The sequence below is a fragment of the Oncorhynchus nerka genome, linkage group LG8 (assembly GCF_034236695.1).
Source record: "Oncorhynchus nerka isolate Pitt River linkage group LG8, Oner_Uvic_2.0, whole genome shotgun sequence".
NCBI classification, from domain to species: domain Eukaryota; kingdom Metazoa; phylum Chordata; class Actinopteri; order Salmoniformes; family Salmonidae; genus Oncorhynchus; species Oncorhynchus nerka.
Window position 1 is genome coordinate 69391723 of NC_088403.1, and position 19708 is coordinate 69411430.

The window sequence follows — 19708 nt, forward strand, 5'->3', positions numbered from 1 at the left end:
CTCTCCTTCTTGGTCAAATAGCCCTTACACAGCCTGAGGTGTGTTGGGTCATTGTCCTGTTGAAAAACAAATGATATTCCCACTATGCGCAAACCAGATGGGATGGCATATCTCTGCAGAATGCTGTGGTAGCCATGCTGGTTAAGAGGTTAAGTGTGCCTTGAATTCTAAATAAATCACAGACAGTGTCAACAGCAAAGCACCCCCACACCATCACACCTCCTCCTCCATGCTTCACGATGGGAACCACACAAGCTGAGATCATGCATTCACCTATTCTGCGTCTCACAAAGACACGGTGGTTGGAACTAATTTGGACTCATCAGACCAAAGGACAGATTTCCACTGGTCTAATGTCCATTGCTCGTGTTTCTTGGCCCAAGCAAGTCTCTTCTTCTTATTGGTGTCCTTTAGTAGTGGTTTCTTTGCAGCAACTCGACCATGAAGGTCTGATTCACGCAGTCTCCTCTGAACAGTTGATGTTGAGATGTGTCTGTTACTTGAACTTTGTGAAGCATTTATTTGGCTGCCATTTCTGAGGCTGGTAACTCTAATGAACTTATCCTCTGCAGCAGAGGTAACTCTGGGTCTTCCTTTCCTGTGGTGGTCCTCATGAGAGCCAGTTAACTCTAATGAACTTCTCCATTGCAGCAGAGGTAACTCTGGGTCTTCCTTTCCTGTGGCGGTCCTCATGAGAGCCAGTTAACTCTAATGAACTTATCCTCTGCAGCAGAGGTAACTCTGGGTCTTCCTTTCCTGTGGTGGTCCTCATGAGAGCCAGTTAACTCTAATGAACTTCTCTATTGCAGCAGAGGTAACTCTGGGTATTCCTTTCCTGTGGTGGTCCTCATGAGAGCCAGTTAACTCTAATGAACTTATCCTCTGCAGCAGAGGTAACTCTGGGTCTTCCTTTCCTGTAGCGATCCTCATGAGAGCCAGTTTCATCATAGCACTTGATGGTTTTTGCGACTGCATTTGAAGAAACTTTCAAAGTTCTTGAAATTTTCCGTATTGACTGACCTTCATGTCCTAAACTTTTAGCGGGATAATTTTCGTCAACATCCGCTAATTAATTCAAATTAAATTACTAAAAATATTTCATTTTCATGAAATCACAAAACACAGCTTAGCTTGTTGTTAATCCACCTGGCGTGTCAGATTTCAAAAAAGCTTTTCAGCGATAGCAAACCAAGCGTTTATGTTTGGGCATCTCTCTCAGCAGACAAAACATTACAAACAGAAATGTTCTTACTTATTTATCCCAATATCAACGTTATAAATGTTTGTGTTTTTTCGGCTGATTCTCTCTCCTCTGCTCAGGCCCCCCATCTGCCAACCTGCACCAGAGATGTTGCTGATTCTGGGGGGAGAGTGAGGAGTACCTCCCCTGCACTCTCCACTTCCACCCTGCCACCCTACTCCACACCGAGACATGGTTTAGCCCAACCTGTCCAGCAGTCAAGATGATGGCCTCTGTGGTTGCCAACGGAAACAGGAAGAAGTCACTGTCCCTGAAAGGGGTGGACCCAGAAACCTGCATGATTGTTTTCAGAAACCACTGGGCACAGGTAGATACACACCTGTCTGTCTTACTGTCTACCTGTCTACCTGCCTGTCTACCTGCCTGTCTATACCTGTCTGGTTATCTGTCTACCTGCTTGTACACACTTGTCTGTCTGTCTGTCTGTCTGTCTACCTGCCTGTCTCAGAGAAATATAATGACTAGAAAGGGCCTCTCCATTCAAGTCAATGATGTCATAATGGGTGGACTGGCAGTCATTTTGAGTGTACCCTTGCCAGGAAGAAAAAGCAGGAAGTGCACCCTTGCCAGGAAGTAAAATCAGGAAGTGCACCCTTGCCAGGAAGTCAAAGCAGGAAGTGTACCCTTGCCAGGAAGTAAAAGCATGAAGTGTACCCTTGCCAGGAAGTAAAAGCATGAAGTGCACCCTTGCCAGGAAGTAAAAGCAGGAAGTGCACCCTTGCCAGGAAGTAAAAGCAGGAAATGTACCCTTGCCAGGAAGTACAAGCAGGAAGTGCACCCTTGCCAGGAAGTAAAAGCAGGAAGTGCACCCTTGCCAGGAAGTAAAAGCAGGAAGTGCACCCTTGCCAGGAAGTCAAAGCAGGAAGTGCACCCTTGCCAGGAAGTCAAAGCAGGAAGTGCACCCTTGCCAGGAAGTAAAAGCAGGAAGTGTACCCTTGCCAGGAAGTAAAAGCAGGAAGTGTACCCTTGCCAGGAAGTAAAAGCAGGAAGTGCACCCTTGCCAGGAAGTAAAAGCAGGAAGTGCACCCTTGCCAGGAAGTAAAAGCAGGAAGTGTACCCTTGCCAGGAAGTACAAGCAGGAAGTGCACCCTTTCCAGGAAGTAAAAGCAGGAAGTGTACCCCTGCCAGAAAGTAAAAGCAGGAAGTGCACCCTTGCCAGGAAGTAAAAGCAGGAAGTATACCCTTCCAGGCTCATGACTAGCGGGAAGACCCGCTCAATAATATACCATGATAAATTGGATGGTTTTGAAAATGTTGTCCCAACATGGCTCCTGGCTTTCTGTGGCTTTACATTACATAGTACTACTCAATTCCTCATTTTATGATTGGATCCTCCCCGACACAAATTATGCTTTTGGTTTGATCCCGGTCCTCAGAGGATGTGGTTTGGCCCTGATGCCAGAGGATGTGGTTTGCCCTGATACCAGAGGATGTGGTTTGCCCTGATACCAGATGTGGTTTGCCCTGATACCAGAGGATGTGGTTTGGCCCTGATACCAGAGGATGTGGTTTGGCCCTGATACCAGAGGATGTGGTTTGCCCTGATACCAGAGGATGTGGTTTGCCCTGATACCAGAGGATGTGGTTTGGCCCTGATACCAGATGTGGTTTGCCCTGATACCAGAGGATGTGGTTTGGCCCTGATACCAGAGGATGTGGTTTGGCCCTGATACCAGAGGATGTGGTTTGCCCTGATACCAGAGGATGTGGTTTGCCCTGATACCAGATGTGGTTTGCCCTGATACCAGAGGATGTGGTTTGCACTGATACCAGAGGATGTGGTTTGGCCCTGATACCAGAGGATGTGGTTTGCCCTGATACCAGAGGATGTGGTTTGGCCTTGATACCAGAGGATGTGGTTTGGCCCTGATACCAGAGGATGTGGTTTGCCCTGATACCAGAGGACGTGGTTTGGCCCTGATACCAGAGGATGTGGTTTGGCCCTGATACCAGAGGATGTGGTTTGGCCCTGATACCAGAGGATGTGGTTTGGCCCTGATACCAGAGGATGTGGTTTGGCCCTGATACCAGAGGATGTGGTTTGCCCTGATATCAGAGGACGTGGTTTGCCCTGATACCAGATGTGGTTTGCCCTGATACCAGAGGATGTGGTTTGCCCTGATACCAGAGGATGTGGTTTGCCCTGATACCAGAGGATGTGGTTTGCCCTGATACCAGATGTGGTTTGCCCTGATACCAGAGGATGTGGTTTGCCCTGATAGCAGAGGATGTGGTTTGGCCCTGATACCAGAGGATGTGGTTTGCCCTGATACCAGAGGATGTGGTTTGGCCTTGATACCAGAGGATGTGGTTTGGCCCTGATACCAGAGGATGTGGTTTGCCCTGATACCAGAGGACGTGGTTTGGCCCTGATACCAGAGGATGTGGTTTGGCCCTGATACCAGAGGATGTGGTTTGGCCCTGATACCAGAGGATGTGGTTTGCCCTGATATCAGAGGACGTGGTTTGCCCTGATACCAGATGTGGTTTGCCCTGATACCAGAGGATGTGGTTTGCCCTGATACCAGATGTGGTTTGCCCTGATACCAGATGTGGTTTGCCCTGATACCAGAGGATGTGGTTTGGCCCTGATACCAGAGGATGTGGTTTGCCCTGATACCAGAGGATGTGGTTTGGCCCTGATACCAGATGTGGTTTGCCCTGATACCAGAGGATGTGGTTTGCCCTGATACCAGATGGGGTTTGGCCCTGATACCAGAGGACGTGGTTTGCCCTGATACCAGAGGATGTGGTTTGGCCCTGATACCAGAGGATGTGGTTTGCCCTGATACCAGAGGATGTGGTTTGGCCCTGATACCAGAGGACGTGGTTTGGCCCTGATACCAGAGGATGTGGTTTGGCCCTGATACCAGATGTGGTTTGCCCTGATACCAGAGGACGTGGTTTGGCCCTGATACCAGAGGATGTGGTTTGGCCCTGATACCAGAGGATGTGGTTTGCCCTGATACGAGAGGACGTGGTTTGGCCCTGATACCAGAGGATGTGGTTTGGCCCTGATACCAGAGGATGTGGTTTGGCCCTGATACCAGAGGATGTGGTTTGCCCTGATATCAGAGGACGTGGTTTGCCCTGATACCAGATGTGGTTTGCCCTGATACCAGAGGATGTGGTTTGCCCTGATACCAGATGTGGTTTGGCCCTGATACCAGATGTGGTTTGGCCCTGATACCAGATGTGGTTTGCCCTGATACCAGAGGATGTGGTTTGCCCTGATACCAGAGGATGTGGTTTGGCCCTGATACCAGAGGATGTGGTTTGCCCTGATACCAGAGGATGTGGTTTGGCCCTGATACCAGATGTGGTTTGCCCTGATACCAGAGGATGTGGTTTGCCCTGATACCAGATGGGGTTTGGCCCTGATGCCAGAGGATGTGGTTTGCCCTGATACCAGAGGATGTGGTTTGCCCTGATACCAGATGGGGTTTGGCCCTGATACCAGAGGACGTGGTTTGCCCTGATACCAGAGGATGTGGTTTGGCCCTGATACCAGAGGATGTGGTTTGGCCCTGATATCAGAGGACGTGGTTTGGCCCTGATACCAGATGTGGTTTGGCCCTGATACCAGATGGGGTTTGGCCCTGATACCAGAGGATGTGGTTTGGCCCTGATACCAGATGGGGTTTGGCCCTGATACCAGAGGATGTGGTTTGGCCCTGATACCAGATGGGGTTTGGCCCTGATACCAGAGGATGTGGTTTGGCCCTGATACCAGATGGGGTTTGGCCCTGATACCAGAGGACGTGGTTTGGCCTCGGTCCTCAGAGGACGTGGTTTGGCCCTGATACCAGAGGACGTGGTTTGGCCTGATACCAGAGGACGTGGTTTGGCCCTGATACCAGATGTGGTTTGCCCTGATACCAGAGGATGTGGTTTGGCCCTGATACCAGAGGACGTGGTTTGGCCCTGATACCAGAGGACGTGGTTTGCCCTGATACCAGAGGACGTGGTTTGGCCCTGATACCAGAGGATGTGGTTTGGCCCTGATACCAGAGGACGTGGTTTGGCCCTAATACCAGAGGATGTGGTTTGGCCCTGATACCAGAGGACGTGGTTTGGCCCTAATACCAGAGGATGTGGTTTGGCCCTGATACCAGAGGACGTGGTTTGGCCCTGATACCAGATGTGGTTTGCCCTGATACCAGAGGACGTGGTTTGACCCTGATACCAGAGGATGTGGTTTGGCCCTGATACCAGAGGACGTGGTTTGGCCCTAATACCAGAGGATGTGGTTTGGCCCTGATACCAGAGGACGTGGTTTGGCCCTGATACCAGAGGATGTGGTTTGGCCCTGATACCAGAGGACGTGGTTTGGCCCTGATACCAGAGGACGTGGTTTGGCCCTGATACCAGAGGACGTGGTTTGGCCCTGATACCAGAGGACGTGGTTTGGCCCTGATACCAGAGGACGTGGTTTGGCCTGATACCAGAGGACGTGGTTTGGCCTGATACCAGAGGACGTGGTTTGCCCTGATACCAGAGGACGTGGTTTGGCCCTGATATCAGAGGATGTGGTTTGGCCCTGATACCAGAGGACGTGGTTTGGCCCTGATATCAGAGGATGTGGTTTGGCCCTGATACCAGAGGACGTGGTTTGGCCCTGATACCAGAGGATGTGGTTTGGCCCTGATACCAGAGGACGTGGTTTGGCCCTGATACCAGAGGACGTGGTTTGGCCCTGATACCAGAGGATGTGGTTTGGCCCTGATACCAGAGGATGTGGTTTGCCCTGATATCAGAGGACGTGGTTTGCCCTGATACCAGATGTGGTTTGCCCTGATACCAGAGGATGTGGTTTGCCCTGATACCAGATGTGGTTTGCCCTGATACCAGAGGATGTGGTTTGCCCTGATACCAGAGGATGTGGTTTGGCCCTGATACCAGAGGATGTGGTTTGCCCTGATACCAGAGGATGTGGTTTGGCCCTGATACCAGATGTGGTTTGCCCTGATACCAGAGGATGTGGTTTGCCCTGATACCAGATGGGGTTTGGCCCTGATACCAGAGGACGTGGTTTGCCCTGATACCAGAGGATGTGGTTTGGCCCTGATACCAGAGGATGTGGTTTGCCCTGATACCAGAGGATGTGGTTTGGCCCTGATACCAGAGGACGTGGTTTGGCCCTGATACCAGAGGATGTGGTTTGGCCCTGATACCAGATGTGGTTTGCCCTGATACCAGAGGACGTGGTTTGGCCCTGATACCAGAGGATGTGGTTTGGCCCTGATACCAGAGGATGTGGTTTGCCCTGATACGAGAGGACGTGGTTTGGCCCTGATACCAGAGGATGTGGTTTGGCCCTGATACCAGAGGATGTGGTTTGGCCCTGATACCAGAGGATGTGGTTTGCCCTGATATCAGAGGACGTGGTTTGCCCTGATACCAGATGTGGTTTGCCCTGATACCAGAGGATGTGGTTTGCCCTGATACCAGATGTGGTTTGGCCCTGATACCAGATGTGGTTTGGCCCTGATACCAGATGTGGTTTGCCCTGATACCAGAGGATGTGGTTTGCCCTGATACCAGAGGATGTGGTTTGGCCCTGATACCAGAGGATGTGGTTTGCCCTGATACCAGAGGATGTGGTTTGGCCCTGATACCAGATGTGGTTTGCCCTGATACCAGAGGATGTGGTTTGGCCCTGATACCAGATGGGGTTTGGCCCTGATGCCAGAGGATGTGGTTTGCCCTGATACCAGAGGATGTGGTTTGCCCTGATACCAGATGGGGTTTGGCCCTGATACCAGAGGACGTGGTTTGCCCTGATACCAGAGGATGTGGTTTGGCCCTGATACCAGAGGATGTGGTTTGGCCCTGATATCAGAGGACGTGGTTTGGCCCTGATACCAGATGTGGTTTGGCCCTGATACCAGATGGGGTTTGGCCCTGATACCAGAGGATGTGGTTTGGCCCTGATACCAGATGGGGTTTGGCCCTGATACCAGAGGATGTGGTTTGGCCCTGATACCAGATGGTGTTTGGCCCTGATACCAGAGGATGTGGTTTGGCCCTGATACCAGATGGGGTTTGGCCCTGATACCAGAGGACGTGGTTTGGCCTCGGTCCTCAGAGGACGTGGTTTGGCCCTGATACCAGAGGACGTGGTTTGGCCTGATACCAGAGGACGTGGTTTGGCCCTGATACCAGATGTGGTTTGCCCTGATACCAGAGGATGTGGTTTGGCCCTGATACCAGAGGACGTGGTTTGGCCCTGATACCAGAGGACGTGGTTTGCCCTGATACCAGAGGACGTGGTTTGGCCCTGATACCAGAGGATGTGGTTTGGCCCTGATACCAGAGGACGTGGTTTGGCCCTAATACCAGAGGATGTGGTTTGGCCCTGATACCAGAGGACGTGGTTTGGCCCTAATACCAGAGGATGTGGTTTGGCCCTGATACCAGAGGACGTGGTTTGGCCCTGATACCAGATGTGGTTTGCCCTGATACCAGAGGACGTGGTTTGACCCTGATACCAGAGGATGTGGTTTGGCCCTGATACCAGAGGACGTGGTTTGGCCCTAATACCAGAGGATGTGGTTTGGCCCTGATACCAGAGGACGTGGTTTGGCCCTGATACCAGAGGATGTGGTTTGGCCCTGATACCAGAGGACGTGGTTTGGCCCTGATACCAGAGGACGTGGTTTGGCCCTGATACCAGAGGACGTGGTTTGGCCCTGATACCAGAGGACGTGGTTTGGCCCTGATACCAGAGGACGTGGTTTGGCCTGATACCAGAGGACGTGGTTTGGCCTGATACCAGAGGACGTGGTTTGCCCTGATACCAGAGGACGTGGATTGGCCCTGATATCAGAGGATGTGGTTTGGCCCTGATACCAGAGGACGTGGTTTGGCCCTGATATCAGAGGACGTGGTTTGGCCCTGATACCAGAGGACGTGGTTTGGCCCTGATACCAGAGGATGTGGTTTGGCCCTGATACCAGAGGACGTGGTTTGGCCCTGATACCAGAGGACGTGGTTTGGCCCTGATACCAGAGGACGTGGTTTGGCCCTGATACCAGAGGACGTGGTTTGGCCCTGATACCAGAGGACGTGGTTTGGCCCTGATACCAGAGGACGTGGTTTGGCCCTGATACCAGAGGACGTGGTTTGGCCCTGATACCAGAGGACGTGGTTTGGCCCTGATACCAGAGGATGTGGTTTGGCCCTGATACCAGAGGATGTGGTTTGGCCTTGATACCAGAGGATGTGGTTTGGCCCTGATACCAGAGGATGTGGTTTGGCCCTGATACCAGAGGACGTGGTTTGGCCCTGATACCAGAGGATGTGGTTTGGCCCTGATACCAGAGGACGTGGTTTGGCCCTGATACCAGAGGACGTGGTTTGGCCTTGATACCAGAGGACGTGGTTTGGCCCTGATACCAGAGGACGTGGTTTGGCCTTGATACCAGAGGATGTGGTTTGGCCCTGATACCAGAGGACGTGGTTTGGCCTTGATACCAGATGACGTGGTTTGGCCCTGATACCAGAGGACGTGGTTTGGCCCTGATACCAGAGGACGTGGTTTGGCCCTGATACCAGAGGATGTGGTTTGGCCCTGATACCAGAGGATGTGGTTTGGCCCTGATACCAGAGGACGTGGTTTGGCCCTGATACCAGAGGACGTGGTTTGGCCCTGATACCAGAGGATGTGGTTTGGCCCTGATACCAGATGTGGTTTGGCCCTGATACCAGAGGACGTGGTTTGGCCCTGATACCAGAGGATGTGGTTTGGCCCTGATACCAGAGGACGTGGTTTGGCCCTGATACCAGAGGACGTGGTTTGGCCCTGATACCAGAGGATGTGGTTTGGCCCTGATACCAGAGGACGTGGTTTGGCCCTGATACCAGAGGACGTGGTTTGGCCCTGATACCAGAGGATGTGGTTTGGCCCTGATACCAGAGGACGTGGTTTGGCCCTAATACCAGAGGATGTGGTTTGGCCCTGATACCAGAGGACGTGGTTTGGCCCTGATACCAGATGTGGTTTGCCCTGATACCAGAGGACGTGGTTTGACCCTGATACCAGAGGATGTGGTTTGGCCCTGATACCAGAGGACGTGGTTTGGCCCTAATACCAGAGGATGTGGTTTGGCCCTGATACCAGAGGACGTGGTTTGGCCCTGATACCAGAGGATGTGGTTTGGCCCTGATACCAGAGGACGTGGTTTGGCTCTGATACCAGAGGACGTGGTTTGGCCCTGATACCAGAGGACGTGGTTTGGCCCTGATACCAGAGGACGTGGTTTGGCCTGATACCAGAGGACATGGTTTGGCCTGATACCAGAGGACGTGGTTTGCCCTGATACCAGAGGACGTGGTTTGGCCCTGATATCAGAGGATGTGGTTTGGCCCTGATACCAGAGGACGTGGTTTGGCCCTGATATCAGAGGATGTGGTTTGGCCCTGATACCAGAGGACGTGGTTTGGCCCTGATACCAGAGGATGTGGTTTGGCCCTGATACCAGAGGACGTGGTTTGGCCCTGATACCAGAGGACGTGGTTTGGCCCTGATACCAGAGGACGTGGTTTGGCCCTGATACCAGAGGACGTGGTTTGGCCCTGATACCAGAGGACGTGGTTTGGCCCTGATACCAGAGGACGTGGTTTGGCCCTGATACCAGAGGACGTGGTTTGGCCCTGATACCAGAGGACGTGGTTTGGCCCTGATACCAGAGGATGTGGTTTGGCCCTGATACCAGAGGACGTGGTTTGGCCCTGATACCAGAGGACGTGGTTTGGCCCTGATACCAGAGGATGTGGTTTGGCCCTGATACCAGAGGATGTGGTTTGGCCCTGATACCAGAGGATGTGGTTTGGCCTTGATACCAGAGGATGTGGTTTGGCCCTGATACCAGAGGATGTGGTTTGGCCCTGATACCAGAGGACGTGGTTTGGCCCTGATACCAGAGGATGTGGTTTGGCCCTGATACCAGAGGACGTGGTTTGGCCCTGATACCAGAGGGCGTGGTTTGGCCTTGATACCAGAGGATGTGGTTTGGCCCTGATACCAGAGGACGTGGTTTGGCCTTGATACCAGAGGATGTGGTTTGGCCCTGATACCAGAGGATGTGGTTTGGCCCTGATACCAGATGACGTGGTTTGGCCCTGATACCAGAGGACGTGGTTTGGCCCTGATACCAGAGGACGTGGTTTGGCCCTGATACCAGAGGATGTGGTTTGGCCCTGATACCAGAGGATGTGGTTTGGCCCTGATACCAGAGGACGTGGTTTGGCCCTGATACCAGAGGACGTGGTTTGGCCCTGATACCAGAGGATGTGGTTTGGCCCTGATACCAGAGGACGTGGTTTGGCCCTGATACCAGAGGATGTGGTTACCAGAGGATGTGGTTTGGCCCTGATACCAGAGGATGTGGTTTGGCCCTGATACCAGAGGACGTGGTTTGGCCCTGATACCAGAGGACGTGGTTTGGCCCTGATACCAGAGGACGTGGTTTGGCCCTGATACCAGAGGACGTGGTTTGGCCCTGATACCAGAGGATGTGGTTTGGCCCTGATACCAGAGGACGTGGTTTGGCCCTGATACCAGAGGATGTGGTTTGGCCCTGATACCAGAGGATGTGGTTTGGCCCTGATACCAGAGGACGTGGTTTGGCCCTGATACCAGAGGACGTGGTTTGGCCCTGATACCAGAGGACGTGGTTTGGCCCTGATACCAGAGGACGTGGTTTGGCCCTGATACCAGAGGATGTGGTTTGCCCTGATACCAGAGGATGTGGTTTGGCCCTGATACCAGAGGATGTGGTTTGGCCCTGATACCAGAGGATGTGGTTTGGCCTGATACCAGAGGACGTGGTTTGGCCCTGATACCAGAGGATGTGGTTTGGCCCTGATACCAGAGGACGTGGTTTGTGGTTTGGCCTGATACCAGAGGACGTGGTTTGGCCCTGATACCAGAGGACGTGGTTTGGCCCTGATACCAGAGGACGTGGTTTGGCCCTGATACCAGAGGATGTGGTTTGGCCCTGATACCAGAGGATGTGGTTTGGCCCTGATACCAGAGGACGTGGTTTGGCCCTGATACCAGAGGATGTGGTTTGGCCCTGATACCAGAGGACGTGGTTTGGCCCTGATACCAGAGGATGTTTGGATTTTGGCCCTGATACCAGAGGACGTGGTTTGGCCCTGATACCAGAGGATGTGGTTTGCCCTGATACCAGAGGATGTGGTTTGGCCCTGATACCAGAGGATGTGGTTTGGCCCTGATACCAGAGGATGTGGTTTGGCCTGATACCAGAGGACGTGGTTTGGCCCTGATACCAGAGGATGTGGTTTGGCCCTGATACCAGAGGACGTGGTTTGGCCCTGATACCAGAGGATGTGGTTTGGCCCTGATACCAGAGGACGTGGTTTGGCCCTGATACCAGAGGACGTGGTTTGGCCCTGATACCAGAGGACGTGGTTTGGCCCTGATACCAGAGGATGTGGTTTGGCCCTGATACCAGAGGATGTGGTTTGGCCCTGATACCAGAGGACGTGGTTTGGCCCTGATACCAGAGGACGTGGTTTGGCCCTGATACCAGAGGATGTGGTTTGGCCCTGATACCAGAGGATGTGGTTTGGCCCTGATACCAGAGGACGTGGTTTGGCCCTGATACCAGAAGACGTGGTTTGGCCCTGATACCAGAGGATGTCGTTTGGCCCTGATACCAGAGGACGTTTTGGCCCTGATACCAGAGGATGTGGTTTGGCCCTGATACCAGAGGACGTGGTTTGGCCCTGATTGGTTTGGCCCTGATACCAGAGGATGTGGTTTGGCCCTGATACCAGAGGACGTTTGGTTTGAGGACCCCTGATACCAGAGGACGTGGTTTGGCCCTGATACCAGAGGATGTGGTTTTTGGCCCTGATACCAGAGGACGTGGTTTGGCCCTGATACCAGAGGACGTGGTTTGGCCCTGATACCAGAGGACGTGGTTTGGCCCTGATACCAGAGGACGTGGTTTGGCCCTGATACCAGAGGATGTGGTTTGGCCCTGATACCAGAGGACGTGGTTTGGCCCTGATACCAGAGGACGTGGTTTGGCCTGATACCAGAGGACGTGGTTTGGCCCTGATACCAGAGGACGTGGTTTGGCCCTGATACCAGAGGACGTGGTTTGGCCCTGATACCAGAGGATGTGGTTTGGCCCTGATACCAGAGGATGTGGTTTGGCCCTGATACCAGAGGATGTGGTTTGGCCCTGATACCAGAGGACGTGGTTTGGCCCTGATACCAGAGGACGTGGTTTGGCCCTGATACCAGATGGGGTTTGGCCCTGATACCAGAGGACGTGGTTTGGCCCTGATACCAGAGGACGTGGTTTGGCCCTGATACCAGAGGACGTGGTTTGGCCCTGATACCAGAGGATGTGGTTTGGCCCTGATACCAGAGGACGTGGTTTGGCCCTGATACCAGAGGATGTGGTTTGGCCCTGATACCAGAGGACGTGGTTTGGCCCTGATACCAGAGGACGTGGTTTGAGAAGAGAAAACAAGTTGCACAAGGCTTGTAAAGATAAAAGAGTGGTAGCTCCTCTCTCTTCTTCTTAACATTCCCGTAACTCTGGAAGATAACTTGTAACAAACGAAGAAGAAGTCACATGGTCAATTCATAACCAATAAGAATTATATAGTCGAGGATATTATTCAAATGAAGAAAGTTTCTATTGTGAAGTAAGGAGATGTGCATCTTGTGTGTGAGCGGTATTTCTCAAAATGACTGATAGTCGGTAACGGTTATATTGGGCTCATTTTGGAGAGTTTAAAGTTAACTTTGTTAGTGTTGTACATTAGTAGAATTAGAGGAGGGCTGTTTCTCTGAACCCCAGGCAGTAGGGTCAGGCAGGCCTGTTTCTCTGAACCCCAGGCAGTAGGTTCAGGCAGGCCTGTTTCTCTGAACCCCAGGCAGTAGGGTCAGGCAGGCCTGTTTCTCTGAACCCCAGGCAGTAGGTTCAGGCAGGCCTGTTTCTCTGAACCCCAGGCAGTAGGTTCAGGCAGGCCTGTTTCTCTGAACCCCAGGCAGTAGGTTCAGGCAGGCCTGTTTCTCTGAACCCCAGGCAGTAGGTTCAGGCAGGCCTGTTTCTCTGAACCCCAGGCAGTAGGTTCAGGCAGGCCTGTTTCTCTGAACCCCAGGCAGTAGGTTCAGGCAGGCCTGTTTCTCTGAACCCCAGGCAGTAGGTTCAGGCAGGCCTGTTTCTCTGAACCCCAGGCAGTAGGTTCAGGCAGGCCTGTTTCTCTGAACCCCAGGCAGTAGGTTCAGGCAGGCCTGTTTCTCTGAACCCCAGGCAGTAGGTTCAGGCAGGCCTGTTTCTCTGAACCCCAGGCAGTAGGTTCAGGCAGGCCTGTTTCTCTGAACCCCAGGCAGTAGGTTCAGGCAGGCCTGTTTCTCTGAACCCCAGGCAGTAGGTTCAGGCAGGCCTGTTTCTCTGAAACCCAGGCAGTAGGTTCAGGCAGGCCTGTTTCTCTGAACCCCAGGCAGTAGGTTCAGGCAGGGCTGTTTCTCTGAACCCCAGGCAGTAGGTTCAGGCAGGCCTGTTTCTTTCCCCAGGCAGGGTTCAGGCCTGTTTCTCTCCCCAGGCAGTAGGTTCAGGCAGGCCTGTTTCTCTGAACCCCAGGCAGTAGGTTCAGGCAGGCCTGTTTCTCTGAACCCCAGGCAGTAGGTTCAGGCAGGCCTGTTTCTCTGAACCCCAGGCAGTAGGTTCAGGCAGGCCTGTTTCTCTGAACCCCAGGCAGTAGGTTCAGGCAGGCCTGTTTCTCTGAACCCCAGGCAGTAGGTTCAGGCAGGCCTGTTTCTCTGAACCCCAGGCAGTAGGTTCAGGCAGGCCTGTTTCTTTCCCCAGGCAGTAGGTTCAGGCAGGCCTGTTTCTCTGAACCCCAGGCAGTAGGTTCAGGCAGGCCTGTTTCTCTGAACCCCAGGCAGTAGGTTCAGGCAGGCCTGTTTCTCTGAACCCCAGGCAGTAGGTTCAGGCAGGCCTGTTTCTCCCCAGGCAGTGAGGTTCACCCCAGGCAGTAGGTTCAGGCAGGCCTGTTTCTCTGAAACCCAGGCAGTAGGTTCAGGCAGGCCTGTTTCTCTGAACCCCAGGCAGTAGGTTCAGGCAGGCCTGTTTCTCTCCCCAGGCAGTAGGTTCAGGCAGGCCTGTTTCTTTCCCAGGCAGTAGGTTCAGGCAGGCCTGTTTCTCTGAACCTCGGGCAGTAGGTTCAGGCAGGCCTGTTTCTCTGAACCCCAGGCAGTAGGTTCAGGCAGGCCTGTTTCTCTGAACCCCAGGCAGTAGGTTCAGGCAGGCCTGTTTCTCTGAACCCCAGGCAGTAGGTTCAGGCAGGCCTGTTTCTCTGAACCCCAGGCAGTAGGTTCAGGCAGGCCTGTTTCTCTCTCTAACCCCGGGCACAGGCAGGCCTGTTTCCCAGGCAGTAGGTTCAGGCAGGCCTGTTTCTTTGAACCCCAGGCAGTAGGTTCAGGCAGGCCTGTTTCTCTGAACCCCAGGCAGTAGGTTCAGGCAGGCCTGTTTCTCTCCCAGGCAGTAGGTTCAGGCAGGCCTGTTTCTCTGAACCTGTTTCTCTGAACCTCAGGCAGTAGGTTCAGGCAGGCCTGTTTCTCTGAACCACAGGCAGTAGGTTCAGGCAGGCCTGTTTCTCTGAACCCCAGGCAGTAGGTTCAGGCAGGCCTGTTTCTCTCCCCAGGCAGTAGGTTCAGGCAGGCCTGTTTCTCTGAACCCCAGGCAGTAGGTTCAGGCAGGCCTGTTTCTCTCCCCAGGCAGTAGGTTCAGGCAGGCCTGTTTCTTTCCCAGGCAGTAGGTTCAGGCAGGCCTGTTTCTCTGAACCCCAGGCAGTAGGTTCAGGCAGGCCTGTTTCTCTCCCCAGGCAGTAGGTTCAGGCAGGCCTGTTTCTCTGAACCCCAGGCAGTAGGTTCAGGCAGGCCTGTTTCTCTGAACCCCAGGCAGTAGGTTCAGGCAGGCCTGTTTTTCTGAATCCCAGGCAGTAGGTTCAGGCAGGCCTGTTTCTCTCCCCAGGCAGTAGGTTCAGGCAGGCCTGTTTCTCTGAAACCCCAGGCAGTAGGTTCAGGCAGGCCTGTTTCTCTGAACCCCAGGCAGTAGGTTCAGGCAGGCCTGTTTCTCTGCCCAGGCAGTAAGTTCAGGCAGGCCTGTTTCTCTGAACCCCAGGCAGTAGGTTCAGGCAGGCCTGTTTCTCTGAACCCCAGGTAGTAGGTTCAGGCAGGCCTGTTTCTCTGAACCCCAGGCAGTAGGTTCAGGCAGGCCTGTTTTTCTGAACCCCAGGAAGTAGGTTCAGGCAGGCCTGTTTCTCTGAACCCCAGGCAGTAGGTTCAGGCAGGCATGTTTCTTTCCCCAGGCAGTAGGTTCAGGCAGGCCTGTTTCTCTGAACCTCAGGCAGTAGGTTCAGGCAGGCCTGTTTCTCTGATCCCCAGGCAGTAGGTTCAGGCAGGCCTGTTTCTCTGAACCCCAGGCAGTAGGTTCAGGCAGGCCTGTTTCTCTGAACCCCAGGCAGTAGGTTCAGGCAGGCCTGTTTCTCTGAACCCCAGGCAGTAGGTTCAGGCAGGCCTGTTTCTCTGAACCCCAGGCAGTAGGTTCAGGCAGGCCTGTTTCTCTCCCCAGGCAGTAGGTTCGGCAGGCCTGTTTCTTTCCCAGGCAGTAGGTTCAGGCAGGCCTGTTTCTCTGAACCTCAGGCAGTAGGTTCAGGCAGGCCTGTTTCTCTGAACCCCAGGCAGTAGGTTCAGGCAGGCCTGTTTCTCTGAACCCCAGGCAGTAGGTTCAGGCAGGCCTGTTTCTCTCCCCAGGCAGTAGGTTCAGGCAGGCCTGTTTCTCTGAACCCCAGGCAGTAGGTTCAGGCAGGCCTGTTTCTCTGAACCCCAGGCAGTAGGTTCAGGCAGGCCTGTTTTTCTGAATCCCAGGCAGTAGGTTCAGGCAGGCCTGTTTCTCTCCCCAGGCAGTAGGTTCAGGCAGGCCTGTTTCTTTGAACCCCAGGCAGTAGGTTCAGGCAGGCCTGTTTCTCTGAACCCCAGGCAGTAGGTTCAGGCAGGCCTGTTTTTCTGAACCCCAGGCAGTAGGTTCAGGCAGGCCTGTTTCTCTCCCCAGGCAGTAGGTTCAGGCAGGCCTGTTTCTCTGAAACTCAGGCAGTAGGTTCAGGCAGGCCTGTTTCTCTGAACCCCAGGCAGTAGGTTCAGGCAGGCCTGTTTCTCTGAACCCCAGGCAGTAGGTTCAGGCAGACCTGTTTCTCTGAACCCCAGGCAGTAGGTTCAGGCAGGCCTGTTTCTCTGAACCCTAGGCAGTAGGTTCAGGCAGGCCTGTTTCTCTGAACCCCAGGCAGTAGGTTCAGGCAGGCCTGTTTCTTTCCCCAGGCAGTAGGGTCAGGCAGGCCTGTTTCTCTGAAACCCAGGCAGTAGGTTCAGGCAGGCCTGTTTCTCTGAACCCCAGGCAGTAGGTTCAGGCAGGCCTGTTTCTCTGAACCTCAGGCAGTAGGTTCAGGCAGGCTTGTTTCTCTGAATCCCAGGCAGTAGGTTCAGGCAGGCCTGTTTCTCTGAACCCCAGGCAGTAGGTTCAGGCAGGCCTGTTTCTTTCCCCAGGCAGTAGGTTCAGGCAGGCCTGTTTCTTTCCCCAGGCAGTAGGTTCAGGCAGGCCTGTTTCTCTGAACCTCAGGCAGTATGTTCAGGCAGGCCTGTTTCTCTGAACCCCAGGCAGTAGGTTCAGGCAGGCCTGTTTCTTTCCCCAGGCAGTAGGTTCAGGCAGGCCTGTTTCTTTCCCCAGGCAGTAGGTTCAGGCAGGCCTGTTTTTCTGAACCTCAGGCAGTAGGTTCAGGCAGGCCTGTTTCTCTGAACCCCAGGCAGTAGGTTCAGGCAGGCCTGTTTCTCTGAACCCCAGGCAGTAGGTTCAGGCAGGCCTGTTTCTTTCCCCAGGCAGTAGGGTCAGGCAGGCCTGTTTCTCTGAAACCCAGGCAGTAGGTTCAGGCAGGCCTGTTTCTCTGAACCCCAGGCAGTAGGTTCAGGCAGGCCTGTTTCTCTGAACCTCAGGCAGTAGGGGTAGGCAGGCCTGTTTCTCTGAACCTCAGGCAGCAGAGGCAGCATGCCTGTTTCCCTCCCCAGCAGAGGCATCATGTCTGTTTCCCTCCCCAGCAGAGGCAGCCTGTCTGTTTCCCTCCCCATGTCTGTTTCCCTCCCCAGCAGAGGCAGCCTGTCTGTTTCCCTCCCCAGCAGAGGCAGCCTGTCTGTTTCCCTCCCCAGCAGAGGCAGCCTGTCTGTCCATGTGTCTCACAAACTGACCAGGAGCAGAAATCTATATGTATGTTTAGAAAACACATTTGAATTGAATTGTGGGGGAAATTACCAGTCATGTGTATTCAACCTAATAAACACCGTAAGAATAGATCTAGAACAACCCGTTCAGTACCTCTCTCTCCCCTCCCCTCTCTCCTCTCTCCCCCTCTCTCCTCTCTCCCCCTCTCTCCCCCTCTCTCCCCCTCCCCCTCTCTCCTCTCTCCCCCTCTCTCCCCTCCCCCTCTCCTCTCTCCCCCTCTCTCTCCTCTCCCCCTCTCCCCCTCTCTCCTCTCTCCCCCTCCCCTCTCTCCTCTCTCCTCCCTTTCCTCTCTCCTCCCCTCCCCTCTCTCCTCTCTCCCCTCTCTCCTCTCTCCCCCTCTCTCCCCTCTCTCCTCTCTCCCCCACTCCCCCTCTCTCCTCTCTCCTCCCTTTCCTCTCTCCTCCCTCCCCCACTCCCCCTCTCTCCCCCTCTCTCCTCCCTCCCCCTCTCTCCTCTCTCCCCCTCTCTCCCCCTCTCTCCCACTCCCCCTCTCCTCTCTCCTCCCTTTCCTCTCTCCTCCCTCCCCCACTCCCCCTCTCCCTCTCTCCCCCTCTCTCCTCCCTCTCTCCTCCCCTCTCTCCTCCCTCCCCTCTCTCCTCTCTCCCCCACTCCCCCTCTCTCCTCTCTCCTCCCTTTCCTCTCTCCTCCCTCCCCCACTCCCCCTCTCTCCCCCTCTCTCCTCCCTCCCCCTCTCTCCTCTCTCCCCTCTCTCCCCCTCTCTCCCACTCCCCCTCTCTCCTCTCTCCTCCCTTTCCTCTCTCCTCCCTCCCTCCCCCTCCCCCTCTCTCCCCCTCTCTCCTCTCTCCCCCTCTCTCCTCCCTCCCCTCCCTCCCCCACTCCCCCTCTCTCCCCCTCTCTCCTCTCTCCCCCTCTCTCCTCCCTCCCCCTCTCTCCCCCCCTCTCTCCTCCCTCCCCCTCTCTCCTCCCTCTCTCCTCTCTCCTCCTCTCTCCTCCCTCCCCCCCTCTCTCCTCCCTCCCCCTCTCTCCTCCCTCTCTCCTCTCTCCCCTCTCTCCTCCCTCCTCCCTCTCTCCTCTCTCCCCCTCTCTCCTCCCTCTCTCCTCTCTCCCCCTCTCTCCTCCCTCCTCCCTCTCTCCCCCTCTCTCCTCCCTCCTCCCTCTCTCCTCTCTCCTCCTCTCTCCTCTCTCCTCCTCTCTCCTCTCTCCCCTTCTCTCCCCCCCTCAGGTGGTGAAGATCTTGGAGAAACATGATCCTGTCCATAGCCGGTCCGGTGTCTACCTTCGTCTCGGTCCTGTCCCCGGTGACGAGGCCAGCGCGGTACAGAACTACGTAGAACACATGCTGTTCCTGTTGATGGAGGAGGAAAGTTCACTTTTTATAGATCTGTCATTCTCATTGAAAGCCACATCTGATAAGCAGTAGATCCATTCTATGTGAGATATTTCTGTGCTCCCCCTCCATGCTACCAACATGGCAGTCATACTGTAGATACTGATGTACACGGATAAATAGACAATAGAACATTTCAGTTAAAATAGAAAAGTGAACAACATAAAACTAATAAATTATAAAATATATATTATATTTAATTTAATTATAAAATATAACTGAATGACAGAAGTATTGTTTTTGCCGTCCTTAGGAGCCGGGCCTGGGCGGAGCGATGGGAGCCATCCTAGAGTTTGTGGTTGTAGAAGGCGTGATGGAGAGACTGTTCCTCTGGAGTCTGAGACGACACTTTACTGACGATATGAAACTGGAACAAGTGATTTTTTTTTTTGACCTGTTATTTATCAATCAATCAATCAATCAATCAAGTACTTTTTAGATGCCCAGCTTAAAACCCCCAAAAACAGCAATGAAGAGGAAAACCACCCTATTTTAGTGACAGGGTGAGTAATTGATAATGCTTATCCCCAATCTCTCTCTGCCCCCCTCCATCTCTCTCTCTCTGCCCCCCTCCATCTCTCTCTCTCTGCCCCCCTCCATCTCTCTCTCTGCCCCCTCCATCTCTCTCTCTCTGCCCCCTCCATCTCTCTCTCTGCCCCCTCCATCTCCTCTGCCCCCTCCATCTCTCTCTGCCCCCTCCATCTCTCTCTCTGCCCCCTCCATCTCTCTCTGCCCCCTCCATCTCTCTCTCTGCCCCCTCCATCTCTCTCTGCCCCCTCC

At 54.0% G+C, this 19708-nt stretch overlaps 1 protein-coding gene across 1 annotated transcript in view; it reads left to right on the forward strand.

Moving 5' to 3' along the window:
• Positions 1–19708, forward strand: part of LOC115125400 (FHF complex subunit HOOK-interacting protein 1A-like) — a 136553-nt gene that overhangs the window by 8698 nt on the left and 108147 nt on the right. Inside the window, exons 3-5 of the mRNA XM_065021164.1 lie at positions 1321–1568; positions 18764–18899; positions 19180–19304. Coding sequence (XP_064877236.1) covers positions 1464–1568; positions 18764–18899; positions 19180–19304 — 366 coding nt within the window. The 5' untranslated portion in view covers positions 1321–1463. The remainder of the gene's footprint in view (positions 1–1320; positions 1569–18763; positions 18900–19179; positions 19305–19708) is intronic.